Genomic DNA, 20212 nt, shown 5'->3' on the forward strand with positions numbered 1-20212 from the left:
GAACAAGCGTAAACGTAAAAAATGTAATATTTCTGAGTTGTGCTAAAGTGAACTGGTAGACTTTTGCGCCGGACCTGAACCAGTCTTTCATTTGTTCTCTTTTTTCTCATTTCCCTAACTCTAGTAAAAAAAAAACACCATCTTTTACAAATATCATCACCCTTGTCATCATCGTCGTCGTCATCATCATCATCATCATCATCATCATCATCATCATCATCATTGTCATCATCGTCATCATCGTCATTATCATCCTCATCATCATCTTCAATCACTCTATACTTCATCAACAATGACATTGACGAGTGCAAATCCCTAACTTTAACACTTATAAAAGTCCTACTAAGTAATCCTAGAACAATTGAAAAAAAAAAATTCTAGCCTTCTTGTGTAGTGCTAAAGTGAACCAGTAGACTTGTGAGCCGGACCTGAACCGGCCGGTTCATTCGTTTTTCTTCTTTCTTATGCCTCAAGCACTAGTTTAAAATCTTCTTCTTCTACATACACACCAGTGAGAAGAAAGAGAGAGAAGGAGAGGGAGAGAGCACGCATGCGATGTCTAGAGAGAGAAAGTTCAGAAATAATCCTAGAACAATTGAAAAAAAAAAACAAGTGTAGTCTTCTTGTGTAGTGCTCAAGTGATTTTCCTCTGTGGACGAAAAACTCGTCCCGTCCAGGACTTCGGACGATTGATGGGATGAAGAATCGTCTGCCCGTCCCTGGACGGGACGATTGCTTCGTCCATGTACAAAATAACCGTCCCGTCCGGGGCCTTAGACAGCGGGCCGGACGGTTATTTCGCCCTGTGGGAGTATATTATGCGCCTGACAGGTGCATCTGCCCGATGCACATACTGCGCCACGTGTCAATTTCTGAGTGGTCTAATTCTGACGCACGCCCTGTGTTGTCTCGTGACATTGGACGGGACGAGAATTTCTCGGACGAGATGGTTTTGGATGGGACGGGACGTGGACTAAGAAAATTGGGCGGGACGAACCCTGGACGGGACGATGTAGACGAAAGTCTAAAAATTGGGACGTATAATGGGACGAACTTCTTGTGTAGGGCTAAAGTGAACCGGTAGACTTGTGAGCCGGACTTGAACCGGCCGGTTCATTCCTTTCTCTTCTTTCTTATGCTCCAAGCACTACTCTAAAAGTTTCTTCTTCTACAAAGCAGCGAGAGGAAGAAAGAGAGAAAGAGAGAGAGAGAGAGAGGGAGAGAGAGGTCTAGAGAGAGAAAGAGCGAGAAGATGGAGAGCGTCTTCGGGCTGGTCGGCGATGGCTTCGCGGTGGTGGCAGCTGATACATCGGCCACGAGCAGCATCCTCGTTCACAAATCCAACGAGGACAAGATCATGAAGCTCGACTCGCACAAGCTTCTCGGCGCTTCCGGCGAGCCCGGCGACAGGTTTTCCGAAATACCCTGTTTTTTTATTCCTGATTCTTGTTCTTGATTTTTGTTTCTTTTGTTTTGGGTTTTCGTTTGCGGTTCTTAGGGTGCAGTTTACGGAGTACATTCAGAAGAACGTTCATCTCTACCAGTTCCGCAATGGCATTCCCCTGACCACTGCTGCTGCGGCCAATTTCACCCGTGGCGAGCTCGCCACTGCTCTTCGCAAGGTGACCTTGACATTTTCTCTTCTTTTTTCCGTTTTTCACCCACTTTTGGTTTATTTCGGTTGATCGAGGTAGCTGGATGCTAGCTTTTCAGGTCGTTTATTTGTGAATTCTCCGATTTGAGTGTCCGATTTCTGTTTTGCTTTGTGGGTTCTCCAACGCATTTCAAACAAATTCAGATATGTTTTTCTTTTGTGAATTTGATACAAAGTTTCTTTTTTGCATTTTTATGTTTATTGTTTTATCTCTTCAAATTCATATCCTCATCCGGCATGTTGCGAGGATCAAGTAGCTTATTCAGATTTTTTTTTCGCTTAATAAATGCAGATTTCAGTTTAACGTGGCGATGATTACGATGAACAGGGGATCTATCTTGGTCTCTCTGGATGTTTCATATTTTTTTTGACATTTATCTGAACAAATGATGAAAAATTATCCGGGCCAAAATAAAAAAAACCCGTGGAGTTCCATCAAAAAACTCTTTCGAATTTTTTGTTTATTTTTCTAGTCTCTTAAATTCATCTTTTAATCCAGCCTGTTGTGAGGACCAGTCTCTTTTTCAGAAGTTTTTGTACTCAGTAAATGGAGATTGCAGTTTAATGTGGCAAGGATAACTGTGAAATTTGAATCTATCTCAATCTCTCTGGATATTTTGAGTATTGAGCGGAAAAAAATAGTTGAAAATATTCAGGTTAGGGATAAAGGAACTAACAGTAGAATTCGATCTAAAATTTTATGAATTTTATCTTTATCGTGTTTTCAATTGAATTCATCTTCTGATCCGACATATCGTGAATCAAACAGCTTATTCACGAGGTTTGCTCATAGGAAATTGATATTTCTATGTAATATGGTAGCGATTGCAGTGTGAGGGATCTATCATGATCTCTCTGGGTATTTGAAAGATTTCAGTTTTCATATATCTGAACACATGATGGAAAGCTACCCAGGCCAGATATAAAAAATACTTGCTGAAACTTCATCAAATGCACTTGAGGATTGCATCATGTTTTGAAACTTGGCCAAACAGAGAGGAAACCTTACAGTAGTGACGAATTCCAGAAGAGAACTTTCATTCTCTTTCTTCTGAAAAGTTAAATTCAGATAAGTTAATTTATTAGGCTTGGAGTTGCAGAGCAGAAGTGATCTCCGCCATGCATTTTAATGGAGGAAAATATTAAGCCATTGTTTAGTTCAAAAGATTGGACAAGTTTTTAATAATAATTTTTTTTATTCTGCTGGGAACTGTACCGTGATGTACGTTTTGATTGTGGTTGTGCTGTTTTAAGCTTGGGATATTCTACGACGAACGACTTTTTCATTCCATAATACAAGTTACTGAAAAAGAAAAAGAATTATTTATTTCACATTTAATGTTGTATGAAAACAGTAAGGGCGGTACACTTACACCGGAAAAGTTGTACGTCTTCGCCATCTGTTTGCTTAGTTCTTGCTGAAGTACATCATTGAAATAGTGAGAAGAAACTGTGAAAGAGATGGTGTCACTGTGGGTCCACTATGGAAGGCTTTATAAAACAGGATATTTGCCCATTTTATTGTCTTACATTTTTCATCTGCCTGTGGTTTTCTTGACTGCCAATTTTCATTTTTTTCTAAATTCTTTTCGTTTTCACTGACAACCTTTGCCATAATTGAGACCTTGAACTCTTGAAGATTCATCTTGAGCAGACACTAAAAAGAAATTGCTTCTTTTCTCATTGTGTCGTTCTATCTGGAAAAGGGGCCGTGATCAAAGATTGATCTGATCGTTGTGATCAATCATGTCTATTATGATTATGGTTTGATCTAATCGATTATGATCATGTCCAATTGGATTATGATCGATCGGTGATTAATCAAAATGGGAATCTCACAGTTTTAAACATTTCTATCGATCAAATTCATCAATCCGATGTATCATATAGATCCAATCAGGATCACGTTGAATCTTTAACTGGTAGTCTATCTCCCTTTTTTCTTCCCCTTCTGAAATATTTTGATCTATGCCCCCATGGTTTCTCGTTTCCAGTACTTCATTAAGGGCAGACTTATTATTATCATTTTCTAAATAACAGTTAGCGTATCCTGACATCATCTCATGGTGTGCAGAATCCATACAATGTGAATCTCTTGATGGCAGGCTTTGACAAGGACACTGGTCCATCTCTATACTTCATCGACTACTTGGCAACCCTTCACAAGGTCGAGAAGGGCGCCTTCGGGTATGGCTCCTTCTTCTGCCTCTCTCTCATGGACAGGTACTACCATTCGGCCATGACTCTGCCCGAGGCCATTCAACTCGTGGACAAGTGCATCATGGAGATTCGCTCCAGGCTCGTGGTTGCGCCGCCGAATTTCTTGATCAAGATTGTCGATAAGGACGGAGCCAGAGAATATGCCTGGAGGGAGTCCATCAAAGAACCTGAGCTGCCTGCTCTTGCTTGACGGCCTTCATCATCATTATATCATAGTCACCATCATCATCATCGTCATCTTCTTTATTGTCAAAAGGACAAACAGGTTGATCTTTTACTGCTATGTAGTTAGATCCATCAATGGCAAGTTTCTGGATTTCTTTTAGTTTGAATTTAGTGGAAGCTTCAACAATTAATGTGAAGAGAAGGATACAAAATTTTCTCTCTAGCATTGAAAACATATGGTATTTCATTCATTTATGCACAAAGTATACTCAAATGAAATGATCGATGATGTTATGCTTGACATGTTATCAGATAACATATTTATACAGATGAAATTTCCTAAAATTTAAAGCTATTCCAATGTTGAAAAATTCAAATAGAAAAGGTTGCATTATGAAATTCCCATCAAGAGGGAAGATAGCCCATCAAAGAAACTGAGCTACCTGCTCTTGCTTGATGGATATACACATGCAGAAAACACAATTTTAAAGGTGCCATTTGACTATAAATTCTTGTGCTAGTACTGATCAAAGCAGTTATGCTTCTTAAAACATGTCCAATGCTTTACAGAAGTAAATAAACTCACGATGTAATGACATTAACTCAAAGTTCCTGTTGATTGACCTGTGAAAAGAAAAACCATTGAATCAGTCTTGAGCACTGGGTCCAAGTGCCCATAATGGGCTCCAAGTGCAGTGCCTTGAGCACTGGGTCGGCAAGCATTGAATCAGTCTTGAGGTGCTCAATGGAAACTAATCCATCCATGATCCTCTCCTTAACAATCAAGATATTCACATCGATGTGCATGCAAGAATTTGTGCACTTGCTGTTGTTCGAGAATTTTATGATAGTTTCATTATCACAATAGATTTGTATGGGTTTATTTATTGATACTACAAATTTCTTGACCATATGGTTTGTGCTGAAGCGTGACAACAAGCCACATAGCTTCCATTGTGGATGCCACAGTCATGCTTTATTTGGATATTACATCGCGAAACAACTCCTCAAACAAGCGTGAAGACATCCAGATGTTGACCTTCTGGTATCCAAAAATCTAACAAGTCAGAGTCTGTATAACCCATGCCTTCTCAATGATCTGTTAGTCTATTTGCAAGCATCAAATCCTTTGTTCGTTGCAGATATGGTTGAACCTTCCTGGATTTGTTTTTTCTTTTTTTGCTCTTTCCTAATTGCTGGTCTCAAGGAGAGCTTAAGGGGAGTTCCGCTTCTCTTCCCCAGAATGCTCAAGTAATGGCAGCTCAATCAAATTCATAACTGTCTCAATAAAATATTTTTTATTATTTGAATATTCATGAGCTAAGATCATTCCAGTGCTCCATTTTTCCATGCATAAGAGAAACCAACAATTAGGATAAGCACAGAACATTTGCCAATGTGTGAAGCCTGTATCAGATTGATATCTAGCGATAATAGCTAGGTCAGGTTGTGCACGTAATTGAGGGACTAAACTAATAAAACTTGATCATTTATCTTCACTGCAAGCATTTTGTTATAGAAATCAAGACTCTGAAACTTTTTTAGCTCGTTACAATTGACAGGAGGGCTTTCTTGGAGAGTAAATTTGCATAAAAAATCTTCAGAAAAATAGGTAGACAATTGTGTGAGTCCTAGAATGCCTAGGGATGTATCATGATGGATCTTATAAATTGGGATTCACCCATGTCCTTGATATCAAATGGACTAGATAGGAAGTCTTCGTTTCACTTAACAAGCTAAAGTTTGAAGTGGTAAGGAGAATGTCATCTACATAGAGTACCAGCAAGATCCAATTTCTCCAATTCTCCTTTAGGTATATAAATTGGTCAATAATGTTTTATCAAACCGAACAGTACTGATGACATCATGAAATTTTTAGTACTATTTCTCAAAGTTTGCTTCAATCCAATTACATATTTATTCAACTCTCAAGACATACTTTTCCCCCTTATGCCGCAAAACATTGATTTTGCTGCCGTGAACTTACCACTCAAGAAAGCTGTTTTCACTTCCATTTGAACTACCTCAAGATTGAGATGAGATACTTAGGCAATGGTTATTGTGAAAAATTCATTTAATGATGCATGAGAAAAGACACGTCTTAGTCAATGTTATCCTTTGGTTAAACCCTTTGGGCACTATTCTTGCCTTAAACTGTATGATATACCTATTTACACCCAATTTATTTCTGTCCTGAGAGTAAGTCCAGGAATTTTCAGGTTTTATTTGTATCCATTAACACAAATGCCTCCCACACAGCTTGTAAAAAATGCTTACAGTTTGCACAATTCATTGTTCTTGAAAATGCAGTAGGGTCATTTTCTCCTTGCCCATATCTCCACCAGACAAATATGTCATAATTATTCCATACTTAACCTTCTAGAAGCAAATTTCATTTGCGTGAGGTTATTTGGATGGTTTTGAATGAGATTTGCATACTAACCCTTGGGATATCCATATTTGGAATAATTATGGGTGAGTAGGCCTTCAAATTTTGGGGAGCGTGTGTTCAAATATCCTAGATGACTTGGCGAGGTATAATTTCATCCTCCTCAGACTTCATAAAGACAAAGTCCCTAAGCTACTCTTTTGAACATATCCTTCATAGAGGAAGCAAGGAAAAACAGATTCAAACATTATAATGGTATGTGCAGGACAATGGAACTTGTAGAATCTGGACCTCTATGTTAAGCCAATGAGATGGAAATTTACAATTCTCTTGTCCAATTTATCTCTCATTTGAATTGGAAAACTTGATCTAAGCTTGGCACCCCCAAAATGCACATTTATTATAAATAAAGTTTCTTGCCAGTTCACTGCTCATTAGGAGTTGTCTTTATGACCTTGCTATGGGCCATATTTACTATGTGCTCTACTATATTCATGACTTATTCAGGGTTGTGTGGCTCATCAAATTGCCTATCAGGAGAGGTCTAGATACTACAAGTTTTATTGTACTCAGTATACCAATATACTTGTATGCTATATTGATAAATCATATAGCTTAGCTTGCAGAATCATCATGTGAATAATGACAACATTGACACTTTTCTAACTGATAAGTCTCTCATAAAAAATTGAAAAAAGATGATGGCAAGGATAATCCTGCGGAAGAAGAAGAACATGGAAAATCAAAAGAAGAAGAACAACACAGAAAAAAAACAACACGAAGCAAAAAAAAGAACATTGTAAATAAGAAGGAAAAAACTATGAAGAAGAAGAAAACAATAATAAAGTAGTAATAATAATTTAAAGAATAAGAATAATGAACGGGTAAATAAAAAAGCAGTAAGAAGAAAACAACACCACAAACAACAGCAACAATGGCAACAACAACAAAAACAGCAGCAACAACAACAATACCAACAACAGCAGCAGCAACAACAGCAGCAGCAACAACAGCAGCAACAACAACAGCAGCATCAACGACAACAACAACAACAACAACAATAATAATAGAATGAAGTAGAAAAATAATAACAAAAAAAAGAAGAATAATTATAATACAAAAGGAAGAAGAACAAGATGTAGAAAAATACTTCCAATAAGAAGTAAAAGAAGATGAACAAGAAAGTAACAACCAGATTGAATAGGAAGATGAACAACAAGAAGAAGAAAATAATTTAGGAGAATTGGAATAAGAAGAAAAAAATAATAAGATCACAAAGAATGATTGATAACACCCTAATTTCGGTCTTTATTTCATGTTATTAGCATGATTTATGCATTTAAAAGGCTTAAATTTGGGTTGTTATCATATATTTACACAAAAATAATGCTTCTAAGTAATTTCTGATTTTTCCCTAATTTTCTGTTAATTATATGAATTTTTAAGGATTTATTGAAGCTCGAAATAATTATTTTTGGATGAAAATGGCACATTAAAAAGTTTATTTCGACATTTATCAACATGGGAATTAATCAGGGAATTTTCTAGAATTTTCTAGAATTTTTTACGAATTTTTAGGAATTTTCTGGGATTTATTTCAAGAAGAAATGCATTTATTCTATGAAAAAAGGGCATATTTATAAGAGAACAAAATGTATTTATGCAATTTCTAGACTTTTCGGGGCCTTTTTTCAACGTTTCGTTGCAAAAAGACCCTGAAAACAGCTCTCGGTCGCCACGGCAGGCGTAAAGATCCTATTTAAAATCATTCAGGGTTTTATTGCAATTTTTAATATATATTTTTAATTTTTTAGGAGAAATCGGAGGAGAGAGAGTGCGCCAGGGGCATATACGCAATTACTTTTGGGCGGCGTCCAAAAGCAATTCCAGGCTTTTTAAGGACTTTTCTGCAAAAAGGAGGATTCAAAATGCGCCAGCCAATGAGAGAGCGACACGTCATTGCGTGTTTAAAAACGAAACTAATAAATAAATCAATTTTAAATCCAATGGATTAAATTGGTTTAAAAATTATTTATTAATAACTTTTGATCCTGAAGTCCGATTGAGATGATTTTTTTATGGATTTGTTCGTCTTGATCCCCTCTTTCTATCTGTATGGTTAGATCATTCAGATCTGGCCTAAATTGATAGATAAATATTAAGTACTAAACGGGGGTAAAATGGTGATTTTTACCCTATAACCTAAGTATAAAAGCTAAATTTCGAGAGGGGGAGCTCATTCTGGAGGTTGCTTCATCACAGCTGCAAGACAGAGAGGAGTCCCAGCCTGGATCAACAGTTTTGGTATTTTTTTCTTTCATTGTATTCAAACTTTTGTGCATTTTGAATGAAATAGGTTAAGTTGTTTGTTTCTTCATCTCCATTCTAGTATGAACTTCTAAATCGCTTGGCTTGAGCGGCATGTACAAGCCCTGATTAGGATTGAGAGGAGAAATTGAGGAATTTTACCTGGGCATTCAATTGCATTACAAAAGAAAATTATAAAAAAATTTAGTTTTAATTTTTAGAAGTCTCAATTTACCCCATTTTAGTTCTGAATTATCAATCGGACAAATGAACCGAACTCATTTTAAGAACCCTCTTTCAACCTCTCTAAATGATTTCTTGGATCCTTTAATTAGGATCAAAGAAGGAAATTTAGAGCTCTTAATTCTTCTAATCTTCCCATCTCTCCTACCCCCCTCTCTAAATTCTCACCTAATTAGGGTGACTTGATCCTCATTGAAGATCAAATTCACTCTAATTAGGATCTAAAACACCAAAAATTAAATCAAATTGAAATTCCTACTTGCCTCCCTTGGACGACACTCATACTTATCACTATACATATTAAGTAGAGTTTTATAAATTTTATTGCATAAGCCAAAAATTCACAACGACAAGGGCTAAAAATTTGCGTAATTTTCACCCCTATTTTCGGCTTATCAATGATAATATTATAAAAGAAAATAAGTGTAATAAGAACAAGAAGGACAAGTAAAACATAAGGAGAAGTGTAAGAGAAAAAGAAAAAAAATGATAGTAGTAGTAGTAAAGAAAAATAAACATTAATACAAAGAAAAAGAATAATAATATTATAAAAAATAAAAAGAAGACTAAGAAAAAGAAGCAGAGGAACAAGCATAAGCACATGAAGAAAAAATAAGAGTACCAATAATTAAAATAAAATAAATAATACAAAAAATAAGAAGAAGAGGCTTTGGTATCAGAAGACGAAGAAGAATGAAAAAAATAAAGGTTATAATAGTGATAATAATTATAATAATACAAATAACAAATAAACTGAACTGTTTGTATAAATGGCACCAGTATCTCTTTATATTGAAACTAATGAATATATGATCTACCATAATCATCATTTGCGTGGGAGCAGATAGTGCTGCTATATCTAGATATTTAAATATCCTTATAAAATATCATATGAATATGAATATTTTAGATATATTTTTAAATATCAGTGATCAACGCATCTCGGGCTCATCATCATTCTTTAATGCATTATAAGAATCTCCCATCCATAACAATGACAGTATTTATATTAATGAATACCAAAAATAAGTGAATGTATAACTGGAATGCATGCCAAATGTAGATATATCAATATGAGTTCCTAATCATGAAATTGTAAATTTTCTTATCTCCAATGGGGTAAAAAGTCTAGAAAGATATGATGAAATATTAGAGTAAAAAGAGAATTAAAGTATTAGAGCATCCATCATTGGCATAAAATGAAATCGAATCTAAGAAGAGAATTAAAGTATATCATTGGCATACGTAGTAGAAATATTAGAGAAAGAGTTCTCTAATGTTTTCCCAAATATACCGTAAAGCCTACGTGATGCAGGCATGTGGGAGTGCATAATGAAAACGATGATTACGAGCGTGATGGCTGTGGTGAAGATGGTTACAGAGATGGTGACAATGAAGATGATAAGAATGCCAATGATGAAGAACATGAAGACGTAGGTTGGTGGTTAAGGGAAATCTTATAGTGGTCATGGGATAGTTGGCATGCCAATAGAATAGGAACAAGGTGTGAGGATCAAAGGAAAAGGCAGCTGAGGAGTAGCATGGTGGGGAGAAGATGAAGGGGATATGATGAGAGAAAATAAGAGAAAAGGTTCAGATAGCTGGTGAAAGAGCTGTTGATCGAAGCAATTTTTCAGAAACAGCTTGAAGGATGATTAACTGATAAACTCTCATTGAGCAGGAGAGGGAAACGAAAGATACTCATGTGTCAATAATGATATATCAAAAGAGAAGATCACTAGAGTACGGAAAGAAAAATTGCTTCACCAAAAACAACTATCTCATATTTACATCATTTGTGTTTAACCTAAGTCCAAGAGTGAGTGGGAGAGTCTTAAAGTTCAACTTAGGTAGGACATGCCTTACCTACTGGTTGTATAGGTCTACTCATAGGTCGGTGATAGGACAATGCGCTACATCAGTGAGAGACTAAGAGAATGAGACTGAGATATTTAAAGAATGAGAGAGTGAGAGCATCGAAGGAGAGAGTGTGCTGGTAAGAAAAAAATAGAAAGTGAAAGAGGAATAATGAAAGCAAGATGAACGATGGAGTGAGAGAATGAGGGGGAGAGAAGGAGAGAGGGAGAGAATGCAAAAGATATGGGAGATAGTGAGAGAATGAGAGAGTGAGACTGAGAGACTTAGAGACTGAAATAAGAGAGTGAGAAGGAATGGGAAAGTAAAAGAGAAATAATATAAGTGAGAAGTATCACAGAGTGACAAATCGAGGGGGATGGAGGGGAGAGTGGGAGGGTGAAAGAAAGGGAAAGAGTCGGAGAAGTCAGATGTTGAGCTTATTGAATAGCCCCATCTAAGGACATTCTCATCTTTTCCATGGGAGATAATTACAATTATGGTTAAATCTTTTAAAGGGCATTATTCTTCATCCCTATAAAAGGAGAACACAGTAGGCCTATTAGCGTCCTGTTTTTTGATGGAAACGCAACCCACCTACATCTCAACATGATTATGTCAGCTCACACTTCAGATATCATTTAAATTATTCCAACACATTTAAACAAGTTGGGGTGCGTTCGCCCCTATAAATACATGTACATAACACTTGGACAACATAACTTGAAAAAATCTTGTTATTTTTGTTCCAACTCTTGTCTTCTATGTGTGTTCATTCAGACAACTCTCAATTTCAACATGGTATCAGAGCTAAATTTATCAGAATCTCGAGGGGCTTCATCAGATGAGGCCGTCGTATAGCAACCATGAAGATAAAGAACAATATCAATGGAGAAAGCTGTAGTGCAACATGTTCCAACCCTGGGGATCAAGCTCACTCATCTGAATCACCTGCTGTGGATGCACTATGTCAAAGCCACAATCATGGCACACGGGCTACGTAAACACCTAAATCATGACATACCCTCATTAGTTCCTATGTTTACATATCCAGAACATCTTTTATGGCTATTTTTGCCACTATGATGTTATCCATGAGTGACAAAATGCTCCCTATTATCCAATGTAGTATAATTGCATTTGGATCGTTTAACATGCTCGATTGGGAACTCACCTCCAAGTTGATGATTATGGAGATAACCCACAAACTCCACAACATTGATAGAGGTACGCGAACTATTGATGGGTCTGTTCAAGAGATATAAAATATTGTCACATTGCTTGGTGCAGTTGGATGCATTATTCGCGAACATACTTTAAAATTGGACTTAGAACTAAATATCAGGCATTTCGTATAAGTATGAACACTCAGACTAGTACACATTTATTCGATAACATTGTGGCAATGCGAAGGTCCAAAAAAAATGCTTATGTTCAAATATACTGAAGAAAGATAAAAATAACCACCTCCGAAAACCAATTAAGTGCAATCACATTCAGTGCAACAAAAGTAACAATAACTTAACAGAGGTCACAGTGGACAAACACATAGTCGTGGTCATCGAGGACCGTAGAACTTCAACCAACAAGCAAGAACAAGTCCAAAGTGTCAGATTTGTTTCTAGGATGGGTCATTGTGCTGATGTCTTCTATGATCAGTTTGGGCTGAGTCCAGGACACAATACATCCCCATTAATGACTAATAAGTTCAACTACCCTCCTGTTCAAGCATGTTTTTTCTCACCAGGATCTACATCAACTTCGTAGACTCCTACATAAACACACTTGTACCATGATAGTGGTGCAACTCATCATGTCACTAGAGATCCTCAACTATTAGGTCATTCTACACCTTATCAAGGGATAGAGAAACTTTTCGTTGGAGATGGCTCAGGTTTGCCTATTTATGGCTCTAGTAACTTTGTTTTATCTACATTTTCACATAACATGATTTTAAGGAAATTTCTGCATGTTCCTTGAATGAAAAATATTCTTCTATCTGTTCATCAACTTACACTTGATAATAATGTTAGTGTTGAATTTCACCCACATGCTTGTTTTGTCAAGGATCAACCGACTAGGGACATACTAATCTAGGGTAACGTTCCTGATGGACTCTACCACGTAGAACTACCATCACCACAAGCTTTTTTTGGCAGAATCATCCTCACTGCTTTGGCACTAGCACCTTGGCCACCCTGCTTTGTAGATTTTTAAAAACATAGCTAATCATTTTGGTTTTCCTTTAACTGATATGCCTTGACCACATGTTTGTTAATCATGTGCAATGTCAAAGGCAAAACAATTATCTTATGGCAACTCTAATTAGGTTTTTGTGTAACCATTAAAACTCATACACTCTGACTTATGAGGATCTGCATCCACTATTTCTCATCTTGGTTTTTCTTACTTTTGTAACTTTTATTGATGCTTTCGGCAGATATACCTGGTTTTATCCTTTGTGAAGGAAGAGCTATCTCCTTGAAACCTTTTTTATTTTCGAATATCTGGTTGAAAGAAAATTTGATGGTAAAATTCAATCCTTTCAATCTGATTGGGGAGGTTAATACATGTGTCTCCATCAACTACTGCAAAAACGCGACATCTAGCGTCTTATATCTTGTCCCCATCCTCATCGACAGAATGGAGTTGCAGAACGAAAATATCAACACATCATTGAAACAACCCTTTCCATGATGCACCATGCAGCTGTTCCAAAAATATTTTGGGATGAAGCTACTGCAATGGTGGCTTATTTCATTTATCATCTTCCCATGGTACATATGTAGTTCGAATCTCCTTACGAGGTACTAAACACAAAAATCCTAGACTATTCCTTTATAAAGACTTTTGGATGTTTGTGATTCCTTAATCTTGAGCCATATGCAATCTCCAAGTTGAGCTCTTGGTCTCAACACTGGGTGTTTCTGGGCTACATCGCACATCATCATGGGTACGGATGTCTTAATCTTCACACCAATCGTGCTTTTCTCTAGATACATTGTGCTTGATGAAAATGTATATCCCTTTTCTTCTGAGAATAGTTCTCCTACACAGTTATCTAAAAAATGACCCCACTCCATTGTTAAACAACAATTGCAAGCATCTCTTTTGCTTATGTCCTCCAAAGTATGCTCCTATCTTAATGTAATATCACGTCAACCCTTAGAAACATGTCCATCATCCGCGTCTCCTCACTCCCCAAGTGCCGTATCACCTTGTCACAATGTTAGATTATGACGTCAGAAATAAATAGCAATGGTTAATTCAGAAATCAGATAAGCATAAGTTTCTGGTTAATCCTGACCCTGTTAAAACTAGTAAAAACAAATGCACGAAGCTTGCCACCAGGTTAGATGGCTAAGCTAATGACATCACAAATGCAAGGGAACAAGAAGTGAACAATGGTTAATTCATTAATCAGATTAGCAAAACTTTTTGTTTAATCTTGATATTCTAACCCAGTGATAAAGAGTAAAAAAAATACTAGAATCTTGTCACATGGTTGGATTATGATATATCAGAAATAATGAACAAAGGCTAATTCACAAACCAGATAAAGAAAAAGTTTCTTATTGATCTTGATATTCCTGACCCTGTTAAAACTAGTAAAAACAAATACAAGAACCTTGTTTCTAGGTTAGATGACCAACCTAATGACATCACAAATACAAGTGAGCAATAAGAGAACAATGGTTAATTCATTAATCAGATTAGCAAAACTTTCTGTTTGATCTTGATATTCCTGACCCAGTGAATACGAGAACAGAAATCCTCAAAAAAATCAATGAAAAAATCCATGTACTCCCCATTTCCACATTTTATTCTCCTCTCAACCCTCTAGGGATCGACAGGCGTCATCGGTCACATCACACGTCACTATGATGGAAACGTGGCGGAGGACGTGACGGATGCATGACAGTGACGGCGACATAATTAGGGGTCTGTGACCTCGACGGTGATGGAATTAGGGGTCTGAGACGGTGATGGTGGTGGATGACGGACTGGTCGTGACAGTGACAGGGGTGTCTCGAATGTGTGACATGACGGAACGGCCATCACGGATGACGGCCATCACGGATTTTTAAAAAAGTAAAAAACGAACAGAAAATACTTATAAAAATCATTATTGTTTAAGCTTTCCAAGGGCCGAGATTTTGCATGTAGTGTCACTATTTCGATTTTTTGGCATTTTGCACAGAAGTCCCACTTTTTTGCGCACGCAAACTGACGCGGCCTGTAAATAATTGGAGATATACCCCTCAAATTCTCTGTCCTCCAAATTTCCCTAATAACTGAAAATAATTTTTTTAGGGTTTTTTTTCATGTCACCGGTGACGTGGTCCGGTAATGGGGAGGTGACGAGACGCCGCACGGAGAGACGCGTGACGATAACGTGACGGTTTTTTCTAAAAAAACTGGGACTCATGAAGGGACGGTGACGTGACGAAAGTTTCATCATTTCACCATCCGTCACATTTTATCATCCGTTCCGTCACATCCGGGACGTGCCGTTCCCTATAATTCTCAGCCCACTTCCATAAATGACACAGATAATTCCAAACAAAAGAGGATAATCTGAGGAGGACCCATCACTGGTAGCTCTCTAGATTGCAAAACTCCACGTGGCAGAAGCCGATTGGAGGAACCCAGATGACGATATCATCCAACCCACACGCTGGCTCAGTCTCATCTTCCTCCTCCGCTCTTCCTGGCCACAGATTCAACAGCAGATCTTCTCCTCTCTCGTTGTTCGCATAAACCCATCTTCTTCCTCTCCAGGAGAGAGCCGCCAGCAAGCGAGCAACTTGATATTTTCTCTTTCTGCCGATTATTCTGCAGCGATAATGGCTTCTCTCGGCGCCACCGCTACCCACGTCGCCGGCGCTTCCTTTCTCGTTGCCCGGCCCTCGGCCGGCGCCGGCGCCTCTTCCCTTCCTCTTCTTGGTGCGTCTCTTCTCTCCTTATCTCCCCATGCAGACGATAATCGATATTATCGTGGTGCAATTCGGATAATTCTACCCGTAGTTTGGTTTTCTTTGACTCGGTTACAGGTACCTGTTCTTGTATTTGGATCTTGTGATACCCACTAGAGTGTTATATTCAGTCTTCAATAATGGGTCTTTTCATGGGGCGATTTGAATAATTAATACCCACTGTTTGGTTTTCTTGAATCAGTAACAGTTAGGTGGTCTTGTATTTAGGTCTTGCAATATCCACTAGAGTGTTATATCCAGTCTTCAATAGTGGGTCTTTTCATGGGGCGATTTGAATAATTAATACCCACTGTTTGGTTTTCTTGAATCAGTAACAGTTAGGTGGTCTTGTATTTAGGTCTTGCAATATCCACTAGAGTGTTATATCCAGTCTTCAATAGTGGGTCTTTTCATGGGGCGATTTGAATTATTAATACCCACTGTTTGGTTTTCTTGAATCAGTAACAGTTAGGTGGTCTTGTATTTAGGTCTTGCAATATCCACTAGAGTGTTATATCCAGTCTTCAATAGTGGGTCTTTTCATGGGGCGATTTGAATAGTTAATACCCACTGTTTGGTTTTCTTGAATCAGTAACAGTTAGGTGGTCTTGTATTTAGGTCTTGCAATATCCACTAGAGTGTTATATCCAGTCTTCAATAATGGGTCTTTTCATGGGCGATTTCAATGATTAATACCCATTGTTTGGTTTTCTTTAATCAGTCACAGCTGCTCTTATATTTAGATCTCGAAATACCCACAAGAGGGTTACAATCGTTATTCAATAATGGGTCTTGTTGTGGGGCAATTTGAATGGATTCTGCCCGTTGTGTGTTTTTCTTGAACATGTAACAGTTAGCTGTTCTTGTATTTAGGTCTTGCTATACCCACAAGAGTGTTATAATCAGTCTTCAATAAAGGGTATTGTTGTGGGGCGATTTGAATGAATTCTACCCATTGTTTGTTTTTCTTGAATCAGTTAGAGCTAGCTGTTATTGAATTTAGGTCTTGCAATATCCACGTGAGTGTTATAATCATTATTCATGGGACGATTTGAATAATAAATACTCATTGTGTGTTTTTCTTGAATCAGTAACACCTGGTTGTTCCTGTTTTAGAACTTGCAATACCCAGATGAGTGTGATGGTCATCCTTCTATAATGGTTCTGTTCGTGTTTCAAGTAGAAAAATTCTGCCCATTATGTACTTTTCTTTATATCAGTGTCAGCAAGCTGTTCTTGTATTTAGATCTTGCAATACCCACAAGAGTGTTATGACCATCCTTGTATAATTGGTTTGCTTGTGGAGCGATTTGAAGAGTTCTACCCATTGTGCGGTTTTCTTAGTCAGTAATAGTTTGCTGTTCTTGTATTTAGATCTTGCAAAACCCACAAGAGTGTTATAACCGATAATATGTTTTCCTTCAATCAGTAACAGATAGCCGTTCTTGCATTCAAGAAGAACTAGAACTTGCAGAACCCACGATAGTGTGTGACCATTCTTCAATAGTGGGTCTTGTTGTGGTGCTAGTAGAAAAAGTTCTTCCTGTAGCGTGTTTTTCTTGAATCAGTTCCAGCTAAATGTTCTTGTATTCAGACCTATTAAAACCCACAAGCGTGTGATAACTATTCTTCAATAATGGTTCTGTTTATGGTGCGATTAGAATAATTTTACGTATAATATGGTTTCCTTTAATGAATAATGCGTAGCGGTGAAGATGTGAAACCCACAATAGTGTGCTTAAAATTCTTCAATAATGGGTCTTCTCCTGGTTAAAGTGGAATAATTCTTCCCTTAATATGTTTTCCTTCGATCAGTAACAGCTAACTGTTCTTGTACTTGGATCAGTAACATTCTTGTACTTGGATAATGCTAGAGCCACAATATTGCAATACCATTCTTGTTAATGGGTATTTCTTATTCTTTAATTAATTCATCTCTTGTATTATGTTATTTTTGCATTCTTCCCTTGCACTAAAATCTCTGTACAATGCTTCAGTCGCAATAACTTCTCTATTCAATTCTTTCAGTGTCTTCTCCGTTATTGAATCCGTTCTTGATTTTTCCCAATTTTTTTCATTCCATAATTACTCTCACTGCCTGTAAACGGACAACACGTCCAGTTTCTCTCTATTCTTCTTTATTTAATTATTCCCTTGTGTTATCCTCTTTTTTAAATTATTCACTTCCACTTAAATCTCCATTCAGTTCTTCACTTGCAATATCTTCTCCATTAACTTATTTTCTAGAACTATTTTCTCTACTCTTGAATCTGTTCAAGATTGTTCCCAATCGTTCTGTTTCCATAATTACTCTCACTGCCTGTAAACGGACAACACGTCCAGTTTCTCTCTATTCTTCTTTATTCACTTCTTCCAGCAGATAAAAAACTCAATAAAAAAAATGCATCAAACAAACAGAAAGAGGTACATGTGTTTATACAGGAAAAAGGAGAGAGAGAAGACAGAAGGAATTACAATAATGCCATAATAACTTATAGTTCCTATATTCTCACACTTTCCCTGAACCATATTCTCTACTTATCAATCTGCTCAAGATTCTAACCATGTTGATCTTGATGGTTTGAAGGTCTGCCAAGGAGAGGAGGGGCGAGGGCCATGCAGGTGAAGTGCTCGGCGGCGGCGGAGGAGAAGAAGGTGCCCGCCGTGGCGTCCCTTCTGGCGGCAGCCAGCGTGATGGCAACGTCGAACCCGGCGCTGGCGCTGGTGGACGAGCGCCTGAGCACAGAGGGAACTGGGCTGAGCCTCGGCATCAGCAACAACCTCCTTGCCTGGATCCTTGCCGGCGTCTTCGGCCTCATCTGGGCTCTCTACTTCGTCTACACCTCCACTCTGGAGGAAGACGAAGAGTCTGGGCTTTCCCTCTGAGCCAGCCATGCAGCCTGCCCCTCCTTCCCTTGTATTAAAAAGAGCTTAGCGGGGATGCTCTCTCTTGCTGGTAATTAATTCTATGTTTACCTGAACCAGTGATCTTCTCCTTGATGGGTTCCTCTAGTTGCGAAGTGTTTGTTAGATCAACTTCTGAAAAAGACTTTTCTGGGAGGAGATTATGGTGAGAGTAATGAATGAGCCATTAGCACTTGGATAATTTTAATAAGTCACTAATATTGAAGATCCTGGAGATGAAGTGTGGCACACAGGATTATATCAGTTCAAAATATATTTATTATTTCCTTGCAAACCATAATCTGGAAGCACAGGTTTGAAACTTAACTGCCTCTCTGATGAAAGATGATTTTGTTTCCAGATATACATATATATCATGTAAGATAACAAAATCAGGTATTAATTCTATGTTTACCTGAACCAGTGATCTTCTTCTCTTTGATGGGTTCCTCTAGGTGTGAAGTGTTTGTTAGATCAACTTCTGAAAAAGACTTCTTTTGGAGGATATCAATGTGAGAGCAATGAATGAGTCATTGGATCATTTTAATTAGTCACTTTTATCGATGATCCTGGAGATAAAATGTGCCACACAGGAGACAATTAGTGACAGGGTACCCTCTATGATGATATTTATGGTGTTAATACATTATAGCAGTTCCAGTATATTTATTCTTTCCTTGCAAACCATAATCTGGAAGCACAGGTTTGAAAATTAACTGGCTATCTGATGAGAGAGGATTGTGTTTCCAGATATGTATCGTGTAAGATAACAAATTTCAACAGTGACATCAGAACTATGGGATCTGAAATTTAAATCTGACTGATATGAACTTAAAAAAAATTTGGAGTGGAATGATCAAGATCTTTGGGCATAGAAAGATAGTTGAGTGAGCTTGTTCCAGAAAATAAAAAATCGACTCGGATTTTTTGACTGGTCCAGTCTTAAATTAAGTGTCCACCTCTTATCATATGAATCTCACCTAAACTGTACGCCATACTCTTTTTAATATTGCAGTTAGACTATATCACAAACATATATTATTCAATCATATGAGAAAATTAATCTTTAGAGGAATGAACAAGATCTTTGGGCATAAAAAGATAGTTGAGTGAGCTTGTTCCAGAAAATAAAAAATCAACTAGGATTTTTTGACTGGTCTAGTCTTAAATTAAGTGTCCCCCTCTTATCATATGAATCTCACCTAAACTCTACGCCATGGTCTTTTTATTATTGCAGTTCAACTATATCACAAACATAATTATTCAATCATATGAGAAAATTAATCTTTAGAGGCATTAGTAAATCTTTAGAGACATAGTCTGCTTATTGAAATTCATCATTTCTCTTGAAATAAGTTGATCAAATTTCCCCAGTTGGTTTTGCACTGGCTGAAAGAAACTTCAAGTTTTTCCCTCTTGATCCAATCATTTGATTGAGCCATACATATGATAGGAATGAATAGGGTCTGTGGATAAGACAACCACTTCCCATATAAAAAA

The 20212-nt window shown here is 37.4% G+C and overlaps 2 protein-coding genes across 2 annotated transcripts; both read left to right on the forward strand.

Moving 5' to 3' along the window:
• Positions 1–1164: 1164 nt before the first annotated feature.
• LOC144707759 (proteasome subunit beta type-2-B-like) lies at positions 1165–4206 on the forward strand. Its single transcript, XM_078580997.1, has 3 exons — positions 1165–1410; positions 1499–1622; positions 3729–4206. Exons 1-3 carry the CDS (start codon positions 1253–1255, stop codon positions 4062–4064), a joined length of 618 nt encoding a protein of 205 aa, XP_078437123.1. The 5' UTR covers positions 1165–1252; the 3' UTR covers positions 4065–4206.
• Positions 4207–15554: 11348 nt separating this feature from the next.
• PSBW (photosystem II reaction center W) lies at positions 15555–18789 on the forward strand. The gene is made up of 2 exons (XM_078580419.1): positions 15555–15779; positions 18396–18789. The coding sequence occupies exons 1-2, from the start codon at positions 15680–15682 to the stop codon at positions 18692–18694; spliced, it is 399 nt and encodes a 132-aa protein (XP_078436545.1). The 5' UTR covers positions 15555–15679; the 3' UTR covers positions 18695–18789.
• The last annotated feature ends 1423 nt before the right edge of the window (positions 18790–20212 follow it).

Source organism: Wolffia australiana, chromosome 9 (genome assembly GCF_029677425.1).
Source record: "Wolffia australiana isolate 7733 chromosome 9, ASM2967742v1".
NCBI lineage: Eukaryota > Viridiplantae > Streptophyta > Magnoliopsida > Alismatales > Araceae > Wolffia > Wolffia australiana.

Excerpts from the sequence above, each read along its gene's own strand:
- PSBW (XM_078580419.1), top strand. The coding sequence starts at position 15,680 with ATGGCTTCTCTCGGCGCCACCGCTACCCACGTCGCCGGCGCTTCCTTT. Across the intron at positions 15,780-18,395 it reads CTCTTCCCTTCCTCTTCTTG|GTCTGCCAAGGAGAGGAGGG; the intron begins GTGCGTCTCTTC and ends GATGGTTTGAAG.
- LOC144707759 (XM_078580997.1), top strand. The coding sequence starts at position 1,253 with ATGGAGAGCGTCTTCGGGCTGGTCGGCGATGGCTTCGCGGTGGTGGCA. Across the intron at positions 1,411-1,498 it reads TCCGGCGAGCCCGGCGACAG|GGTGCAGTTTACGGAGTACA; the intron begins GTTTTCCGAAAT and ends TGCGGTTCTTAG. Across the intron at positions 1,623-3,728 it reads TCGCCACTGCTCTTCGCAAG|AATCCATACAATGTGAATCT; the intron begins GTGACCTTGACA and ends CATGGTGTGCAG.